Below are 21,822 nucleotides of genomic sequence, written 5' to 3' on the forward strand. Positions count from 1 at the left end.
ATAAAAGGAAGTATGACTTGCTAAGGTTGACTATATAAATGATTACTCAAGCAATGACACTATGGATAGTGAAAGGGGTGCTATTAGTAAATACACTGAGACAAAGGCATAAATCAGAACTGGCCAGGGCAAACTAGGATGCCTGGTTAGCCTAGACCTGCCAATATTCTCTCTGTTCCCACAGGCTGTGTGGAAGTAGTGTCACTTTATCAGGTGAACTTAGCTTGGGAATCCCAAGTGTTATCCAGCAGGGATAAGCACAGTGGTTCTTCACAACAGTGGGGCTAAGAGCACTGTGGAGAAGCCCATTATGAGAAGGAACATGCAGTCAGGAAGGTGACTGAAGAGGAATGCAAGACAAATACTTTTTCAGTTACAAGCGACAGAGTCTTTCCTTAAATTATTTTAACAGAAGCAAAATAAAATAAAGCAAGCAAAAAGAATATGGATTGACTCACATAACTAAAAAGTTCAAAGGAACTACAGTTTCAGTTCTGGCTGGATCTAGGGGTTCTAACCATGTCATTGGGACTGTGTCTTCCCATAGCTGGGCTCTGCTTTCCTCTATGTCAGCTGAATTCAGGCAAGCTCTTTCCACACGGCACCCTTTGGCTCCCCTAAACTTAAACTATATCCTCACAGTCATCTCAAAGGAAAAGAAAACTTTCCTTTCAAACTCTTAAATCTGGATCTCATTGGCTTGGCCTGTCATATGACCATCTTGCCAAGGGGACGGCATATATGAATGGCCAGGCCTGGGTCATTTGCTGATGGCACTCAGGGGTAGAGCAAGTCCACCCAGAACACATAGACTGAGCATGAGAGAAGGCTTTTTCTCCAAGAAAAATTGAGACACTGTCACCAGAATGGGGGGAATGGAGAACAGATGCCCTCTATAGCCCTCTTTCCCAATAAGCTAAAAAAGAGGGTAACCTTCAAGGAGGAAGAGAGAAATCCACCTTTAGATAATAACTGCCCAGATGCTAGACCTGGCCAATTCTGGCATTTACTTCTCATGCCAGCACTAGGAAGTCAGTAAAATTAGTTGTCTCATCACCCTTTGACAGGTGCAGAAAATGCAGCATATTGGCGGAGGAAGAGGGTAGATGTATCAGTTATCTATTGCCACAATAACGCTGTGTAACAAACCACCTCCAAAACTCAGTTACAAAAAACAATAAGCATTTACTTAGCTCTTGAGTTTGTGGGTTGGAGGTTTAATCTGGATAGTTCTTCTAGTCTCCTTTGAGCTCTCGCACTCTCTGGGGGTAGCTGGCTCTTGGCGGGGGGATCACACATGTGGTGATCAGCTAGAATAACTCCGTTTCACTTTTCTCTCCTATTCTTCCAGAAGACTAGCTTGGGTATACAGTTGTCCCTGGGTATTCATGAAGAATTGGTTCCAGGACCTCCACAGAAAACAAAATCTACAGATGCTCAAGGCCCTTATATAAAATGTTGTCATATTTGCCTATAACCTATGCACATCCTCCTGTAAATTTTAAATCGTTTCCAGATTACTTACAATACCTAACACAATGTAATGCTATGTAAATAGTTGTTATTCTGCATTGTTTAGGGAATAATGACAAGAAAAAAATCTGTACGTGCCCAGTACAGATACAACCATCATAGGCCTAACTATATTTTCAATCCATGGTTGGCTGAATCTACAAATGTGGAACCCATGGATATGAGGGCCAACTGTATTCTCACGGTGAAGGCATAAGTGCAAGAGCAGGTGCAAATTCAGTTGCACAAGCACTTTTATTTTTATTTAGTTATTTTTTTGAGATGGAGTCTCATGCTGTCGCCCAGGCTGGAGTGCAGTGGTGTGATCACAGCTCACTGCAGCCTCAAGCTCTCGGGCTAAAGTCATCTTTCCACCTCAGCCTCCTGAGTAGCTGGGACCACAGGTGTGCACCCCTATGCCTGGCTAATTTTTAAATTTTTTGTAGAGACAGGGTCTCACCCTGTTGCCCAGGCTGGTCTTGAACTCCTGGCCTCAAGCAATCCTCTTGCCTTGGTCTCTCAAAGTGTTGAGATTACAAGCGTGAGCCATTGTGCTTGACCTGCACACGCACTTTTAAAGTCTCTTCTTATGTGAAATTTGCTAACATCCCACTGTCCAAAGTCACATGGCCAAACTGGGATTCAAGGAATGGGAAATAGAGTCTATCTTTTTAGTGAGAACTGCAAAGTCACATGACAAAAAGAGCTAGATTTGAGGAGGTGTGCAGAATTGGTGCCTTTAATGCAATCAATTTCCCACAAAACAAAGAGGGTAGGGTGACTTCTTATGACTCTTTAAGGTTACTAAAGATAGATGTATGGATTTTGTTTCTCAACAGAGTTAGCATGAAATTCAGAAAGGACCAATCATCATTCTACCTCTATTAAAGCAGCTTTTTAAAACAGTCTTTCTTTAGCCACTGTAGAAAATGTTATGGTGATTCCTCAAAAAATTGGAAATAGAATGACCATAAGATCCAACAACTTGACTTCTGAGTATGTACCCAAAAGAATTGAAAGCAGAGAACTGAACAAATACTTATACATGAATATTCATAGCAACATTATTCACAATAGGTAAAAGGTAGAAGCAACCCAAGTGTCCATCAATGGATGAATGGATAAATGACATGTGGTATAGCCATACAATGAAATATTATTCAGTCTTAAAAAGGAATGAAATTCTGCCGGGTGCGGTGGCTCACGCCTGTAATCCCAGCACTTTGAGAGGCTGAGGCGGGCGGTTCATGAGGTCAGGAGATCGAGACCATCCTGGCTAACATGGTGAAACCCCGTCTCTATTAAAAATACAAAAAATTAGGTGGGCGTGGTGGCAGGCGCCTGTAGTCCCAGCTACTAGGGAGGCTGAGGCAGGAGAATGGTGTGAACCCAGGAGGCGGAGCTTGCAGTGAGCTGAGATTATGCCACTGCACTCCAGCCTGGGTGACAGAGCGAGACTCCGTCTCAAAAAAAAAAAAAAAAAAAAAAGGAATGAAATTCTGATCTGATACACACTACAACATGAATGAATCTTTAAGATTCATTGTGCTAGTGAAATGAGCCAGATACAAAAGGACAAGTATTGTGTGGTTCCACTTATACGAGAGTGCTTAGAATAGTCAAATTCATAGTGATAGAAAGTAGTACAGTGGTTGCCGGGGGCAGGTAGGAGGAATGGGAAGTTAGTGTTTAATAGGTGTAGCGTTTCCATTTGGGATGATGAAAAATTATGAAGATGAGTAGTGGTGATGGTTACACAACAATGTGAATGCACTTCATATCATTGAACTGTACACTTACAATGTTTAAAATGGTAAATTTTATGTTATATATATACTTGCACAATTTTTTTTATTTTGAGACAGAGTTCCGCTCTTGTTGCCCAGGCTGGACTGCAGTGGCACGATCTCGGCTCACTGCAACCTCTGCCTCCCGGGTACTCCTGCCTCAGCCTCCCTAGTAGCTGGGATGACAGGCGCCTGCCACCACACCCAGCTACTTTTTTGTATTTTTAGTAGAGACGAGGTTTCACCACATTGGCCAGGTGGGTCTGGAACTCCTGACCTTAGGTGATCTGCCCGCCTCGACCTCCCAAAGTGCTGGGATTACAGGTGTGAGCCACCGTGCCCGGCCTCACAATTTTTTTTTAAAGTTCCTTCTCTTGATGTTGCTATTCAAAGTTTTGGTTGCGCCAACAATCAATCAACTAATATTGTTTTGCTGCCTTACCTAATAATTGTAGTGAGCTGTGCTGGCCATAAAGAAATAATTTGCTCAGTCCCTTTTTTCAGTGACCTCACAGTTAAGTTGGGAAAATGGAATGTTAAAATAGAATAGCAAGGCCCAAAGAGTTTAAGAACCAATAATACAAGGCAAGGTGGTAACCATACCAAGTGATGGGCCAGTGACTACCACAGAACCTGAGAGGCAGGGAGCTTTTAAAAATTCAAGTATCCAGATTCTGCCTGGATCAGAATCTTGAGATTGAAGAGAAGCTGGAAAACTTGTACTTTTCAAAAGCTCCCAGGAAATTCAGATGCCTAGCCAGGGTTAGAGAATCCCTCTAAAACTATACACAACAAAATTAATTTTAGGGGTGGAAAACCCGGTTTGAAGAATTACAGCTTACTGGGAACATTGGAAATTGCAAAACTTAAAATAACTTTTACCTGGTAGAAATAAGCAACAGAAAATAAAGCACAAAGACTAACACTGCATCCAGTAAATATTGACTAAACATGGATGGAAGACCCTACATCTGCATGACAAAATTGAGATCATAAAATTTGCCTAGGAAAATTGGACCTCATGGGAATAACAGCTACAAAAGAACATATTCATGTTACGAAGAAAGATCATCAGCAAATTTTGATGTGGACAAGCTACTGATCAATGAATCAAATTTTTTTCCATTGAATATACAATGAAAAGATTCCATTCCAATGAAAATAATTTCAGTGTAGGCTTCTAGCTTTTTCAAACATATTAAATATTTCACTTTCGTTAACTTGTTATTTTGAAATAATTTCAAAATTATAGAACAGTTCCAAGAATAGGACAAAGGCCTTTTGCATACCCCTTGTTCAAATTTGCCAATTCATATTCAGTCACATATAATTGCTTTATCTTATATATATATGTATGCATATAGACATATACATATGTGTATATATTTTTTGAGAGTTGCAGATAATCATGTGCCTTTCCATCAGAAGTGTGTACTTTCTAAGAGTGAGAAGGTGATTTTACACAACCAGAAAATGATGATCAATCCAGAAATTTAACATGAATACCTACTATTCTCTAGTATAGAACTATATTCAAATTTCACCAATTGTCCCCAAAATGCCCTTTATAGTAATTTTTTTCCCACTCTGATCCAGAAGCCAAAAAAAAAAGATGGTTCAAGATCACTTTTTGCATTTAGTTGTCATACTTATCTCTTTAGTCTCCTTTAATTTGAAACAGTTCCTTGGTCTTTCTTTGTCTTTCATAACATTGACATTTTTGCAGAATACAGGCCAGTTGTTCTGTAGAATGTCCCTTGATCTGGATTTGTCTGATGTTTCCTCATGATTAGATTTGGGTTATGCATTTTTGGCAGGAATTCTGTGTAAGCACTGTTGGTTGTCAGTGCATCCCATCAAGAGTCACATGCTGGCAGTTTGTCCAATTACTGGTGAAAGAAACATTCCATTTTACTTTTCTATGCCCCACTCCCCTCATCTGCTAATGGAGATAACTGAGGGACATAGCTGGATGGCTTCATGGCTGAGCTGTCATTCCAGACATGCCCCGCCCACTGGATAGTTTTGCAGATGGAAGCTGTTGAGATCAACATCATCATTAATATCATCATCTTGACAATCTAGGATACCTACTGTGTGCTGGCATTCATTGTTTTTTCTAACCCTCATGTAAAACATGCACGTCTGTGTTATTATCCCCATTTAACAGTTAAGGAAACTGGGGCTCAGAGACAGTGGCGTGATGTGCTCAGGATCACATGGCTGGAAAGGGACTGAGCTGGGATTGGAACCCAGTTGGGTCTGAGTCCAGACAGAGCCTGAGCCCTGTACTATGACACATTGTAATTGCATTCACAAGTGTGTTTCTCAGCAGAAAGGATGGATTATTAAAGCCTCCTTTGGGAGCACCAGATGGCGAAGGAGAAAATAAGGTGGACAAACTCTTGCCATCTTTATTCCTTTTCTTTTTTTCTCATGGCCTGGGCCCATCTCCATTCTGAGATCCAGCTGAATTAAACTGCCATAGTGGGGGGCACTGCCAACTGGATTTGGGGAAGCTGCCTTCAAAGCTGACTTTGCTCCCTTCTCGGCTGTCTAGCCCTGCTCAAATGAGGTGACTCCACCCTCATCCCATCACAGAGCCTGAGTTTCCTTGTACATGTTGAAGTCGATATGGGCTGGAAATGGTAATCATAATTGCCATGCATTGGGTGCATAACATGAATTAAGGCTTTAAATAACCCTGTGGTATTAGGTACCTTATTTTGCCCAATTTTACAGATGAGAAAAACTGAGGCTTTTATAGTGGCTAATGTTACAATCTGCACAGGTCTAAGTGCAGAGACTAGATGAGATCTTCACTAGGATGCCAGGCTTTCTCTAGGCTTCATGGGCTGGCAGGCTCCATGTAACAGGTTTATGAAACATAAGAAGCATTTATTGTTGACTCCTGGGACGGGCTACATAGATTTTTGCCTCAATGCTGATTCCTTATCTGGGCGATCAGTTTGATCTCTTTCTTTCTATTTGCCAGTATCTTGCCCTGGATCTTCTTTCTCTCCGTTTTCCCTCCTGGACTCACCTCCCTGGGGGACTGCCAAGGCCTAAGGTACCTGCTTCTCTGGAGACTTCACCATGACCTGCAAGTTCCCTCCTTGAGGAAGTACGTTGCTGCTGGTTGATCCTAGCTCCTTCCAATTTCTCCCTGTGCGGGGATGGGGAAGTAGAGGAATGGAAGAAAAAAAGAAAATTCCAGTGCAAAAGTTGGAAATTTGCACCGGATCAAGACACTTGAGCCTTAAAATGGGGGTGACTGTCCCTTCTCTGCCCACTTTGGAGAAATAGTCAATCAAATGAGAAAATGCTGCCAACTTGTTTGATAAATTGCGAAGGAATTTTCTAAGACCGGATGGTATGATTTTTTTCCCCCTTTGTGTAGAGACTTGAAAGCCCAAGTCACCCTGGCTGGGCTGTTACAAGAGAGCATTTCCCTTGTTTTTTAGGTTTAAGGAAAAGTAACTCAGCTTGAGGAAGAAAACACCATTTTGTGAAGACTTAGCCTTCATTATTTTCCATGCCCTTTTGAGCCGACTGTTTCTCTATAAAGGCAACTTCTCCACCAAGACCTACCCACCAGATCTTAGCCAAGCCCCCAGGTTCTGTCTGGGACCCAAAGGCTTCTTCTGAGGCAACAGCCACCACCTGCTTGTGACACAAGTTTGACATCTGCCCATCACCTACTAGAAAAATCCTCAGCATCGTAACCTCCTGTGTTTTCCAAATGTTGCCAGACTCTAGCACAAAGAAATGCAGCTTTGGTGTGTCTCCACATCACATCCTCAGTCTCAGCGAACCCTCACAGTCCTCTATGAGGAACATTGGAGGGTTCTGCTCAGCCCCCCACGTCCCTTCTCTCAAGGCTGGGTCTCAAGAGGCTCTGTGTGTTTTGTGACCCTGCCATCTTTGGCCATAGAGGATCAGCTCCTGGTGGCACCTGAGCCAAGCTTGACTCACTCCATTCTCTCTCCCGAATTTGGATTAAGCGCAAAGACTCCAGTCAGTACTTGCTGCACTGAGAGGATGGTATGCTGACCATTTTGACTTCGTGCCCAGGGAAGCAGAGACGACCCCCAACCCAGAGAGAGGGTGGGAAGGAGGGAGAAGTTAGGACTGAGATGTCAAGAGACCTGTGGCCCAGAGTGATGGAGAGAGAAAGCCAGCCCCTGAAACTTTTCTAGTTCCTGGCTCCGAATCCCCTCGAGGCTTTGTTTCATTTCCTGCCCTTGGATACCATGATCCACCTTCTAATTTTCCTTTTTTTTTTTTTTTTTTGTTTGTTTAGCATGATTTCTTTTCTATTGGTTACAACTGAAAGAGTGTTGATAAGACTGGTAGGTTTTAGAATCCCCATTTTTCAAAGACAGACACTAAAGCTCAGAGATGAAGCCCTGAGGCCAGGATCACCTGGGTAGTGAGGGGTAGGGGAGATTCCACCTGCCGACGTGTGTGCTTTCTCTACACGAGACACTTTTTTTTTTTTTTTGAGACGGAGTCTTGCTCTGTCGCCCAGGCTGGAGTGCAGTGGCGCGATCTCGGCTCACTGCAAGCTCTGCCTCCCGGGTTCACGCCATTCTCCTGCCTCAGCCTCCTGAGTAGCTGGGACTACAGGCGCCTGGCTAATTTTTTGTATTTTTAATAGAGACGGGGTTTCACCGTGTTAGCCAGGATGGTCTCGATCTCCTGACCTCGCTACACAAGACACTTTCTAAGGACTTTACACATTACATCATTTAATCCTCAGAGCACCCCATGAGGTAGATAAAGCTGTTAGTATCATTTTATTTATTTTACTTTATTTTATTTCTTTTTATTTTATTTTATTTTTTTGAGACAGAGTCTTGCTCTGTAGCCCAGGCTGGAGTTCAGTGGCTTGATCTTGGCTCACCGCAACCTCCGCCTCCCGGGTTCAAGCGATTCTCTTGCCTCAGCCTCCTGAGTAGCTGGGACTACAGGCGCGTGCCACCACACCTGGCTAATTTTTGTATTTTTAGTAGAGATGGGGTTTCACCGTGTTAGCCAGGATGGTATCGATCTCTGGACCTTGTGATCTGCCTGCCTTGGCCTCCCAAAGTGCTGGGGTTACAGGCGTGATCCACCGAGCCTGGCCTATCATTTTAAAGATGAAGAAGTGGGGGCAAGAAGTTGAGCCATCTGCTGGAGACGACACCGCAGGTGAGGAGGACCAGAGTCAGTGAATCTGGGAACTGATGCCAGGGGTTGGGCTCTTAAAATGATGTAGTAATGCTAGTCCTGGAGGCAGTGGGCTAGGCACGGAAGGAGTAAAAAGTTTCCAGAATTTGATAAACTCAGGCATGCCGAGTTGAGCCACAGACCCTCAGAAGATGGGAGAGCCTGTGGGGGTCTCTCCCGAACCACGCTTCCACCGATGTGAGCATCTGTTCTTCCACACCCCTGACCAACAGTCATTTTTCCAACGCTGTATCACAGAGCCTGCTCCATCATAGAGCAGGTCTGGTCTTGTCCCCTGGGCGATCACAAAATATGTTGGCTCCTCCACCCACACACCCTCCCCCTTGAAGCTCTGCCCAGAGCTCGCCTGGTGTTTGTGGGGGTCCTCCCCTTCTCGTGGCTTCCCCACGCTGGTCACAGTGTCATTGCTCTCGAAAGTGAGGGGGCTAAGATATGACCACAGTGCACCTGATGGGACCATAGCCACCTCATGCAGTACCTAGCCACTTTCTTGGGCAGGTCCTCAGGACACTCCAAAAGTTCCATGAGGTGAGTATACCCTCAGTTAATTCCTGAAGGGAGACAAACCACAGCTCTGGGTGATTGCATAGTTTCTGCTGTGGTTTGGGAAATATGTGGGTTCATTTATAAACTGGATTTTGTCAGGAAGACTTCAAGCTCAGCCATTGTCCCCTGAGGATACCCTTCATGGTCCATCTGGTACAGAATGAAGAAAGGACACACTCTCCAAGGCCGAGGCCCCTGGGGAGGAGATGCTCCTATGGTTGAGATGTGCTGATAGAAGGCCCAGCTCCTGGGACCCATGGGTGGTGGAGAAACAGAAAGGGCTTGCAGTGATTCCAGAAAAAGAAGGCTGAGAAGGACCATGAGCTTTTATAGGCCAGAGGTGCCTGAAGACAGGCTGTGGATTATTCCAGGTTGGTGGTCACTGATGCTCTTGAGTGAAAGCCACAGATTTTCTCCCCCAAAATGCACATACAGACATACATTTGGTTAAGGAGTACTTCTTGGTTCCCCAAACCAATGCAAAGTCCCCATTTAAGAATCCCTGCTCTAGAGAGAACCTGCCATCTAATTAAGACCCTCCTGGAATCTTCGCTGACCCCCGCCCGGGCTGGGTGGGACCCTTCCTTGAGCTGCACTGAGCACTTCACTGTTGGCACTGTACTGCAAAGGTTTTAAGAAGGTGGCCCTTAGACCAGCAACATCAGCATCACCTGGAAACGCATTAGAAATGCAAACTCTTGGTCCCTAACCTAGACCAAATGAATTTGAAACTCGGGTGGGCTCAGCAATCTGAACAGGCTCTCCTGCTGATTCCAAGGATCACTTGCATTTGAGAAGAGCTGCTGCAAATAGTTCTCCTCTTCATGGTATGTGTCTGTCCTACTAGATACATGGCACCCGGCACATAGTAAGTGCTCAAATGAATAATTATCGTATCAAGTTTTCCTGACTCTCAGGGCAGGAGTTTTTCCTTGGTACCATACAGCTTTCAGTTGTGGTAACTGAGACCCCATGTCATTTTGGATCTGGTTTCTACCGTAAGGCCTAAGATCAGGCTTGGCTCCACTAGGCAGAGGAGGGGACCCAGCCTTGAGGCAGGTGCCCAGAAACCTTCACACAAGGATCGAGCCAGACAGACATCAAACCTGGAGCATCTCTCCAGGTAACAAGGCCCCAGCCACCTGGTGGATGAGAGGCAGGTGGACTAGGGGCTGCCTGGCCAGCACATATGCTCAGGGCTCACAGGACCCAACTCTGCCACGCTCCGCAAGCTGCCCCCACTCACCTTGGTGCCTGCTGCACACCAGCCTGGGCAGAGGCTGCCAAACCTCTGGCAGGGACATACTTACCAGGTTGGCGGGGAGAAAAATGGCCACTTTCAATTTCAATTTTTAACGAATCTCCAACTTTTAGGGGTCTGGGGGAAAGTGGTTAGAAGACTCCTCTTTTTTTTTTTTTTCTTTTGTGAGACGGAGTCCCACTCTGTCATCCAGGCTGGAGTGCAATGGCGTGGTCTCGGCTCACTGCAACCTCTGCCTCCCGGGTTCAAGCAATTCTCCTGCCTCAGCCTTCTGGGTACCTGGGACTACTGGCTGGTGTGTGCCACCACACCTGGCTAATTTTTGTATATTTAGTGGAGAAGGGGTTTCACTATGTTGGCTAAGCTGATCTTCAATTCCTGACCTCGTGATCTGCCTGCCTCGGCCTCCCAAAAGGATTATTGGCGTGAGCCACCACTCCCGGCCAGAAGACTCCTTTTAACGTCTTGTGTATGAGTGTTTGTTAAGGGGGGCAACAGTTGTGTTTCTTAATTTCATGTCTTCCATATAGGGCTAAATTCCCAGTTTAACTTATTAGGGAAAGGAGATGTCTTCTACACAGTGCCTCCGTTTCCTAAAATTTTAAAAATAACTTTTTTGAGGGTTGTAGGGAAAACATTTCTGTAACCCTTCCTGTCTCATATTGCTCCAGTTCTTTAAACATTACAAAAAAGAACATTTGATTTTTGAAGGTGGGGGCAGAAAGAAGATACCTGTTTACTCTTAATTTCCAATGCTTTTATTTTTGAAAAGTACCCTTGTAGTTTTCTTTTGGGGAGGGGCAAAGAAGGATTTCTGTTCACCTTGCATCTCATAGAAGAGCAATTCTTAACATTTTTATTCCAAAAATCAACCAGTTGTGGGAGATGTAGGATGGATCCAGTAATCCCTCCTTGTCTTTATAATAGGGCAGGTCCTTCATACTTTCAATTTTTAAAAAATCTGATTTTTTAGGAGAATAGGGAAGAGAATAGAAAAAAATCCCTTTTAAACTTTCCCAAGTCACAAGGAGGCAGTTGCTCAAGTTAAAAAACAACAACAACAACAAAAAAAAAACTGGCTATTTTGGGGTGTTGGAAAGAAATATCCTGGTTCACATTTTATTTCACATGTAAGTTTCTCAAATTTTCCTTCTCTAAATCAACCTAACTGGGGGATACGGGGGGGCGCTAATACCCCTTAACCTTTAACCCCTCTTGTCTTACTGTAGGACCAGTCTTTCAAACTTTTATTTAGAAATACATATATATATTTTAATTTGGCAAGGATAGGCAGAAACAGCTGCTTCACTGGCATTTCACATAAAAGCGGCTCCTCAAATATTTATTTTAAAAATCAGTCTGGCTGGGGGGCTAGAGTCCCCTTAACCCCTCTTGTCGGACATGGGGCCAGTCCTTCAAACTTTTATTTTATTACATTAGTTTTTTTGGTAGGAGTGGCAGGGCAATAGAATATTCCCAATAAGCCTTCCAGTCTTCCAGCAAGCCAGCTCTTGAAAACTTTTATTTCAAAAATCAATCTGGTTTTTTTTTGGGGGGGGTACAGCGGGGTACAGAGTTCCCATTAACCTCTTGCGTTCCGCCGAGAGCCGGCTCCCTGAACTTTTTTTCCAGCGTGAAAATGACATTTCCGAGGGGCTGGGGGACTGGGGGAGGGCAGAAGGGAGCCGGGGAGCGGGCGCGGGGGGCGCGGGGAGGGCAGGGCGCGGCGCGGGAAAGTTTGGGGGGCGGGTGCGCCGCGGCACGGGGGCTGGCGGACGGGAGGGCGGGCGCGCCCCTGGACCGGCCGGCTTTGTGTGCCGCGCGGAGGCCGGCAGCGCGGAGGCCGAGGCCGAGGCCCCGAGCTCGCGGGCCGCACGGCGAGGCCGGCCCGGGGGCGGGCAGGGCGGCGGGGGGCGGCGGCGGCCCCGCGAGGGGCGGCTCGGCGGCAGCGGCTGCCGCGGCGCGGCCGGTTCGGGCCGGGGGTGGGGGCGAGGGCCGGCGCCCCCCCCGCGCGCCCCCAGCGCCCCCGCCCCCCCGGCCTGAGCGGGGCGGGCGGAGGAGGGAGCGGCGGCGGCGGCGGCGGCGGCGGCGGCGGTGGCGGCATTGTGCGCGCACCAGCAGCCCGGCCCGGGAGGAGCAGGACGCGCCGGGGCCGCCTCCTCCCGCACGGACCCATGAACCAGCCGGGCGGCGCGGCGGCTCCGCAGGTACGACGGGGGGCCGGGGGCATGCACCGCGCGGGGGACCCCGGGGGGCCGGGGCCCGGGGCGCTGCGCCACTTCATTGCAAGATTTGCAAAATGCAAAGTGCCTGGGCACGTTTGCGGGCTTTTTGTGGGCGCAATCGGGAGGGTCGGGGTCCGGAGAGCACCCCCCCGGGCGCTGCGGGGTGCAAGGAGGGTGGGGGTGACGAGGGGGTCTTTTGGGGCCCCCACCCAGCGCCCCCTCCGGCCCCGGGCTCGGACCGGAGCCCAGAAAACAAAGCGGCGAGAGAACAGAGCAGCCATTTCAGTTTGGACAATTCACATTTTGCAAAAATGCAACCCCTTCCAGCTCTGCCCCCTCCCCCCCAAATTTGCAATTTTCCCCTGACCCTCTCTGCGCTCGGGGTCCCCGATGACCCCCCGGGAGGTCTTTCCCTCCAGGTCCCCCATTTTTGCAACAATCTTTTTTTTTTTAGGCCATATTTTCCTTTCTCAATTTTTTTTTTCTAATTTTTCTTCAAACGGTAGTTTTTTCCCATTAAAACGACGCCACCTAGAGGATACTATTTTGTAAATAAAAAAAGAAATTAAAATTGAAAAGAAATATTTTTTATTTCTTATTTTTTCAAAAGTTTGCACTACCAGGCAGTGGAGGGGTAAGAGATTCTTTTTTTTTCTTTTTTCGGGTGAAAATTTTCACTTTGATCTTTCCAGAAGCATGGAGACAATTTTTATTTCTGAAGCCAAATCCAGATAATATGTAAATGAAAATTAAGCTGGAATTTGAATGAATTCAGTTCTTGGAGGGGAGAAAGCAAAAAACCTCCTAAAAGCAAAGTCAGTTTGGGTACCCAACTCATTTTAGTTTGAGAAAAAAACTAATTGGAATAAAGAAAGGAGGGAAATTGTTGAGTTTAGGGAAAACTGAGAGAATTGGCTTTATGAAGCAATTAGAAATTGTACTTCATTGTAATTTGGAACTTGTTTAGCTCAGCGGGCAAAAAAAGACTAATTTCTCTATTTGGCAATATTTAAAGTTTTTCTATTTCCACGAACGAAGGATTTAAAAGAGAAAATAGAACCTAAAATGTTGGCTTTGGACACACCCAAAAATTGTAGTTTTTTTTTTTTTTTTTTAATTTTGCATTTACATTTTACTGCGTTTAAATCCTAAGATTCTAAAGAAAACAGAAACTGGAAAAGTTACAGTGAAATCCTTTCTTTCTTTTTTTCTGTATTTGTTGGGTTTTGTGTGTGGTTTTATTTTTTTGTTTTGATGGAATAATTAAGACTGTTTTCTGATTTTGTTTTCTGAAAGGTCTAGGCATTTCTTTTTTGTTGTTGTTTTATCCAGAAAATGTCAGGAACCTTTTTTGAGCACTATTAAGTGGAAAAAATGTAAATTCATACATTATACAAATTGAGTAGCCCACAGATTTGTAGGAGAGACCGCCATTAAAATAAGATATGCATAATTAACATTATTATGAAAAAACTAACAGTGGATTCACAGAAGCTCGTTTTTTATGACATGCAACTGAATCAATTGATGAAGACAAGGATTGAGGAATCCTTGGTAAGGAAGAAAATTTTCCCTTTTCTGTCTTGTTCACTCTTCCAATTTGAAAAATTTATTACTTAAAAAAAATTTAGATTGGTTTCAGGCCTCTTTGATTGTGATGTGGGGTTGGTAGTTTATCAATATTTGTTATTTTTCAAAAACCTGATTACTTTCAAAGGGGGAAAAATCCATTAGCCTTGATCATTTTGGGGGGTTTGTGACCAAAAAAAAAAATGCACAAATTTTACTGACTTAACAAGAAAAATATAAAAGAGGGATGGGCAAAAAGGAGATGAAAATTCTGATTCTTATCCATCTTCCTTGGTAGAACACTTACTTTGCTGAAGAAATGTGATAAAACACCAACTCAGCTGGTTTTAGCAGCAACAAAATAAAGGAAAAATAATCAAAATACAAACAAAAGCCAAACCCAAGGTTTGCCTTTGGAATATGAAAACATATATGCAAACAATATTTCATATGGAGGTTTTGGCCTTAAAATGAATCACATGAAGGTGAAACAAAAAAGAAAAAAAATGTAAGAAGGCAAATAAATATTGACTGAATTGAAATTTGACAGATGAAAATAAAGTACCCACCCAAAGATGAAGGGTTTTTGTGATAAATTAGTATCTGATTGAACTTGCTGGGGATTTTGAGCCTACCCCCCAAAAGTTACAATTTTTCTGTCCAAAAAGAGCATATTGTTAGGACTTGCAGGGCGGGATCTTGGAGGGACCTTGGATTGGAAATTGATGGTGGGTCACCTGGGGCAAGAAAGGAAACCCTGTGCTCCTTTTGCCAGCCACTAGCTGGTCTTGGAAAAACTGGTGGCCCCAGTCCATAGATTCCCAACCCTGTTTTGTGGAAATTTGGATGTTTAAGTGGAATAAGTCAAATATATTATCTCTGTGAAATATATTTGACAATGGCAGAGGTTTGATATTTCCCATCATCGCCATTGCATTTGGGAGATTTTATTTTTTTAGTAACGAAATCCTTCAGGGCTGACTGGTCACATTCTGACATATTTGGAATGAGCTTTTTTTTTTTTTAAGTAGCATAATTAAAAAAATTTTTTTCTGTTGAATTATTTAGGCCGATGACTAGGACGGTCAAAGAATTTATAATTTCCAAGGGGCTTTGGAGGCCTCATGAGGCAGAAGGCCTGAGTTTAGCAGTGATGAAGGAGAGATGGGCTGGGGAGGGGTGGAGGGGGATAGGGGCATCTGAGAAGAAGTCAGGGTTGTAGATAACAGGTTATTTCTGGTGCAAGGAATGAAAATATTGCAGCACGTCCCTTTGTGTGGCCTGGATCTCCTGACACACAATTCTGATTCCCTCATTCCATTCTGCTGAAATTTTGTTCTGTTGTCTATGGCTAGAAGTTGAAAATCATTTCTGGTTTTGTAGACCTGTTTTTTTTTTTTTTTTTTAAATTGGTTATTCTGATCATGTTTGTTGTAAAGGAAGTAGAGGTGCATGATGGTTCTGTTGGGGGCGGGGCCAGTTTTCTTTTGTTTCTATTGGTGTCTCTCTCTGGATTGAGATCTGACCTTGGCCTTGGCTCTCTCACCTCCTATTTTAGGTGGACGTGTGACCAGAAATGGATATGTGAGCTAATTTTTATTAGCTCCTGTCTGTTCACCACATTCTCATAGATTATTGGGCAAAATATCTGGCAAATTGGACTTGAGGGGTGGTAATTTGATGATGGGCTGAATTATTTTGGTGAAAGATTATTTATATTCAGTTTCACAGTGGAGACTCTTATTACTTAATGTTTTGCTTTTCTGCCCGAGGAGGTTTTTTTTTTTTTTTAATTTTTTCTAATGAGGTTTGAAATTTCAAGGGCCTGCTTTATAGCTTGACTTTGGAGCAAGCTAGGAAAAGAGGTTTGCTTATACTTCCAGCCCTGCACAGAGATGAACTTGAACAAGGGTTCTTGCTTTTGCAGAACGAAAGCAACAAAGATGGCTGGTCAGTATAAGGCTGACCTCTCCCTCGTCCTAGAAAATAAACAGCCAATGGCTTGTTTCACTTGAGAAACTGGGTTTTAAAACTCCTCCAGTGTCAGATACAATATTTTTCTCACTTTTGACTCAGCTCTTGGCATGCTGCTTCCTCTGACCTCAGAATCTTTACGTCTTCTCCTTGGTGGGTGATAAGAACTTCCTTGCCATATTTGATTGGATAAGCCGACTTTTCATGGTTATGAGGAAATTTTGAATTTTTTCCATGTTCTTGTGATGTTTCGGGTCAGTTGTACCTTCTTTCTGGTGATATAAAATGAAGTGGTTCTTTTCGGGAGCCCTAGCCCCCACAAGGTCTTGCTGTGTGACCTTGGACAAATCACTTTTTCCTTCAGAGCCTCAATTTTTGCATTTATAAAATGAACCTTTGGGATCAGATCAAGGATAATAATAAATAGGTTTCATTTCTGAATGTAACTCCAAGGAATTGGTTATGGCTGCCTGGATCACTGTGTTGGGAAGGATTCTGAGGCCATATCCTGACTCCCATATTCTAGAGAGAGGGGTGCAGTGGCCAAACAGCAATGTAAATCAGAGTGGAGAGTGTACCTCTTAATTACCATTCCCAGGCGAGACCTTGAATCATGGGCCATTAGTGGGTTGTGAAGTCAATTTAGTGAATCACAATCAGAATTTTTTAAAAACAAGAATAGACTAGAATATAGGGGAACAAAAAATAGCAGAGGCATACCACAGGGTACAGGTGAGTATCCTCTCTTGAAACTTGTATTTATATTTGTGGATGTATGTGTGTGATTTGAAATAGATTTCCTCCTGTGGGTCACGGCCAAAAGAGTTTGAAAGGTACTGGAGTAGCTGAGCCGCTATGATGTGCCGCAGGTATACTGCACTTTATTGCTTATACTTTATTTTTGCATTTATTATCTCAATTAACTTTTAAGTGAACCCTGTGGGTTAGGTGTCCTGTGCCACATATTTTGAGCCCTGGTTGAGCCCACTTCTAGGGCCACCTATGAAGGAAGCTCAGCCACATGGGCGGCCCAGGCACATACCCCAGCTTGTTGGCCTTGGATGAGTCTGGAAGGACATATGGAAAGGCAGATGCAAGTTTGAAGGCAGCGTCTTTGCAAGGTCTTCTTGCTGGAGAGGAGATCTAAAGTGTGTGGAGTCCTTGTCTTTTGTTCCCCACTTTTAGTTTAAATTGCCAGAGAAATTTTTCTGGAGTTAGAGAGTTTGTGTTTGTGCTATATTTAATTTAATCAGACAAAAACACAGTCTGTATTTTTGTGTGTGTGCACTTCCTTAAAAATCCCAGAATTTCTGTCTTAGTCTTCTCATCTTTTAAATGTGTCAGGTCAGCGCTAATGGAAATATAATTCAAGCCCCCGATGCGAGCCACATGTAAAATTTTTAATTTTCTCACAGTGTATTAAGGAAAGTAAAAGAAACAGGTGCCACTGATTTTAACATATTTAACTCAGTATATCCACAATACTATCCTTTCATCAAGCCATCCATATGAAAATTATTAATGTGACAAGTTACATTCTTTTGCGGGAGTGATGTTGAGTCTTTGAAATCTAATGTATTTTACTCCTATAGTACATCTCAATTCTGACCAGCCACATTTCACCTGTTCAGCAGCCACATGTGGCTGGTGGCTACCATATTGGACAGCTCGGGATTGGACCAGTTGTCGTCATCACTGGCTGGCCCCAGAAGGGTAGCAACACCTTTCAGACCTCTTGGTTTTGTTGGTGAGACTTCCTATCTGAATCTCACATGCTCTGAGGCATTTCAGCCTGTAGCGATCATGAGTTCCATCCATATAGCTCTCCTGGCTAGAGTAGCCCACATTTCCCTTTTATTTGTCCCAAAGCAGTCTTCTGCCAGGGTTAGGCCACTGTGCTGTAGTTAAAAATGACAAATGATGGCTAGTAACTCCAGGATGATGTGTTGCAGCCTGTGAGCTGTTGAAGTCAAGGAGTGTGATTCCGGGGGGCTGTTGTTTTTTGAAGTGCATTTTAAATAGAGTGTTGCCAGAGAGAAGGATGAAGTTGCAAAAAGGCAGCAGGTGGCCAGAAACAGGACTGGGGTCTGAGGAAAGGAAGGAGATCAGAGGTAAAAGATAGCCTGGCAATGAAATCTATTTCTGAGCTGAAAACGTGGCATCAGCAGGAAATCCCCCCAGGCCAGGCCTTAGGTCAGATGCATAGAGATTTTCCAAATCCACCCCAATTGGCAAAATGGAAAGCTGGGTTTGAGGTCTGCCAGACCAGAGTTTGAAATCCAACCTCATGGTGTGGTTAGCTTTGTGTGACTTCAGGAAAGTCACTCTGGTTTTGGAACCACAGCTTCTACATCTGGGAAAAGAGGGTTAATGATCCCAGCCTTGCAGGGTTGTTTTAGGATTAAATGAAGGGGTCACATGTGGAGACTCTCAGCCGGTCTGAGGACCTGAGAAGGTGGTCGATGCATGTGAGTTGACTCAACCCAGTGGCCAGGGATTCTCCATTTGGGGAGATTAAGTCCCACTGACAACACTTGGGGTAGTCCTGGAAACCTGGTGGCTTACCGTTAGCGGGCAAAGTTAGGCGACAAGTGAAAATGTAAACTCTTGGCTGTTGCTTTAAAACAGCCTGCCATCCATGGGACTTTCTTGTTAAAGCATTCTGGATGCTTTCATTCCGGGCCTGCTCTAGCTCCTTGGAATGTTTCTGGATTTGTTTCTGAGCCTGTGGCAAGGCTTTAAAAGGCATACATCTCAATCGTGGGTGGACCTGTATGTCTTTGAGCTTCTACTCATGCTGGGCCCCCTGCCTCTGGTGCCCTTTCCCTCATTCATATCTGCTTCATGAGAAACCAGACCCTCCTCGAGATCAGCTGCACTTCTTCTTCTGTCAACTCCCCCACCAAATTACCCCAGGTAGACTTCCTCTCCCTCTGCCCCCGTGGTACCTCCCAAACACTGTGGACCCCACAGGTCAGAGTTGGTTGTTTGCATTTCTGCTTCTCCAGCCAACTTGTAACATCCGTGAGGGTAGAGATCACCGGTTATTCATTTTAGGGTCTGGCGCAGAGCAGCAGCTCCATAAATATTTGATGACTTCATTTGATTTTTGGAAATAGCTCAGATCAGTGGGCTTTGGGTCTAGTGAAGAGTGGATGACCAATTTGGGCTTGGCCATTTGGTCAAAGCCAGTGTTTTATAAGGGAGCCCGAGGCACTTTTTCTTATAGCTGGCTCTGAAGCCATGGCTCCCCTGGTATAGTAAGTCCAACAGGGATCCTTAGATGGGGAAATGCTCCTTTACATGTCTTGGGGGATTTTTAAAAAGTTCTTCTGATGACTTTCACCCCTGCCCTCCTCACTCCTTTTGTATAAAGTATTTCTTTAAAGTGGATGGGGGGCCACCAGATTCCTGATTTGCAGGTATGGTGAATGGGGCACAGAGTGCCCTGTATTTATGCCTGGTCTTCTTAGCCAGATGTCCTGGAACTGAACACCAGGGGCCTGTTTGCAGAATATCCGGGCACATGGGCTCCTTCAACTTGAAGCAGCTAAGTGTGTGATGTGACCCCATCTTTGGTTGAATTTTGGTTTGCAGATGTCAAAGATTCAACGAACATTTATGGGAGAAAACAGAACCTTCTGTTTCTTTGCTTAGTTTTTTTCAGCACGTTTTATAAAACACTGTCGTTTTTAACACTCTATGGCCAATTTCAGCAAGCAAGCATAGAATCCTAAGTTAAGTTAGACATCTATCCTCAATGTTCACATTCCCATGTTTCCATATTTCTGAAATGAGGATGTGCCTTACAGTAGATTCATTCTTCTAGTGAACTTTTTCTCCCTCTTATTTCTTCTTTAAAAGCTGTTATAAAATCGATGGTGCATTTATCAGTTGAAAGCATCTTGGGATTGAGTGTTGTTGTCCTCCTGGTGGGGAGGACTATGACCTGTGGGGACTCCATGCTCTGTTTACCTCACTTTTCTCTGGGCTTGGCCCCCCCACCCTGTACAGTGAAGGCAGGACTTCACCTTGGGAAGAAACATCTGGAACTCTGACTTAGCCATACTTTCCTGCCATGTCTGTGTGTAAGTTTTGTAATTTTGCTGTGGCCTCTCTAAAAGGGGCAAGTAGCCCGTGGGAGGGAGGTGAAGTCCTGTAAATGGGGGGGGTTCTCTTCAGTACAGCCACGTGCATGAGCTGGCCCGACAACAGCGGAGCACCAGTTTGACATTTCCAAGGGTAGAACGAGCAGAGCATAGTCAGAGAGCCAAGGCACAGCTCCCCTCTGTGCTCCACCAGTTAATCATTTTATGGTGTTTGCCAAAGTACTTCATTTCCCTGCACCGTATTTTCCTTATCTGTAAAGGTGAGATGATAATATATTGATGATGATGACGACGATGATGATGCACAGGGTTCTTGTGAAAGTTGTGAGAGATGTAAGAAAAAAGTTTTGTAAAGGGCAAAGTTCTTTTCACTTGCAGCATGTTATATGTGCATCATCTAGTCCAAGGATGGTAAATAAGTAACATACATGCTGCCATTCCCCATCCTCCAGCCTGTGGCAGACATCACTAATTGACCATGGCAGTCCTTACCATTGAGTCTGGCCAGCGGCCTCAGAGTCCTTAGTATTATATAATGCTACCCATCAGTTGGGCTTAGATGGGACATGAAGCCAGTTTGTCCTTCCTTATCGACACACATACACACCCACCCCCCATGGGACATGAAGCCAGTTTTTCCTTCCTTATCGAGACACACACACACACACACACACACACACACACACAGAGAGAGAGAGAGAGAGAGAGAAACTGAGGCCTTGGGAAGAAGGTGGAGTGACTTACCCAAGACCTCAGTGAACAAGCGGAAGTGGGACTAAAAGCGTCAGATTTCTTCACTCCTCAACCAGTGCTTTTCCTGCCCTGTGCGTATACACTGTATCAAAAGGAATTAAAATTAATTTGGTCTTGAGAAATAGCGAGAGAATCCTGACTCCTCCCTTCCCTGTTATAATTAGATACCCTTGGGGTTGTCATCAAAGCAGGGCTAGATGACCTGCTTCTCTGCCTGATCCTGGAGTGATCAGGTTTCAAAGGGGAGACGCCTGTGGCTAGGCAGCTGGATTGGATGGTGTCTCTCAGCAGTGTAAGTGACATGGCAGTGGGGCAAGGCAGGCCCTGGGGTTCCTGGATGATGACCTGGGTTTGGGACGAGTTTGCTGCTTGCACACTTGTAAGTCCACAGACAAGTTCTTTAGTCCTTGCGTATCTTAATTTCTGCATCTGAGAGATGGGCTGGTAATGATTCTTCACAGAAATGACATAAGATAACATGTTTGAAAATGCTTTGTAAACTCTGACATACGTGTTACTTTTTAAATATACATTACTTTTTATAACCAGTACCAATTATTAGTGCTATGCTGGGTAAGTTGTGTAAACCGAGTCACAGACTAAGGGCCACAAGGTGAGTGGGTCCCTTCTCTTGTATGTTATTTTATCTTTTTGCCAGCCCAGGGTTCAGAAAGTTTGGAGTTTGTGGGCCTTTCACAGATTCCTTCCTGTTTGCATCTGTCCCCAGCCTCATCCTGTTTCAATCATGTATGTGGCCTGCCTAGCCCTGGAAGGCCTTGGGGTCTGGGACCCCAACACAGCCTCTACTTGTTCATCTGTTAAGTGGGAGGACGGGCCATCCTTAAACCCTTCCA

General features: G+C 44.5%; 1 protein-coding gene across 36 annotated transcripts in view; it reads left to right on the forward strand.

Annotated features, from left to right (window-relative positions):
* Positions 1-12,166: 12,166 nt before the first annotated feature.
* Positions 12,167-21,822, forward strand: part of ZNF618 (zinc finger protein 618) — a 177,688-nt gene continuing 168,032 nt past the window's right edge. For 25 of the 36 annotated variants that reach the window (XM_063649819.1, XM_063649817.1, XM_063649820.1 and 22 more), the window contains exon 1: positions 12,394-12,545. In XM_063649819.1, the coding sequence (XP_063505889.1) occupies positions 12,513-12,545 (33 nt within the window). In that variant the 5' untranslated portion in view covers positions 12,394-12,512. Of the gene's footprint in view, positions 12,546-21,822 lie in introns of all 36 variants that reach the window. The other 11 variants (XM_054502105.2, XM_054502106.2, XM_054502102.2 and 8 more) reach the window with 5 other exon arrangements.

Source organism: Pongo pygmaeus, chromosome 13, assembly GCF_028885625.2.
Source record: "Pongo pygmaeus isolate AG05252 chromosome 13, NHGRI_mPonPyg2-v2.0_pri, whole genome shotgun sequence".
NCBI classification, from domain to species: domain Eukaryota; kingdom Metazoa; phylum Chordata; class Mammalia; order Primates; family Hominidae; genus Pongo; species Pongo pygmaeus.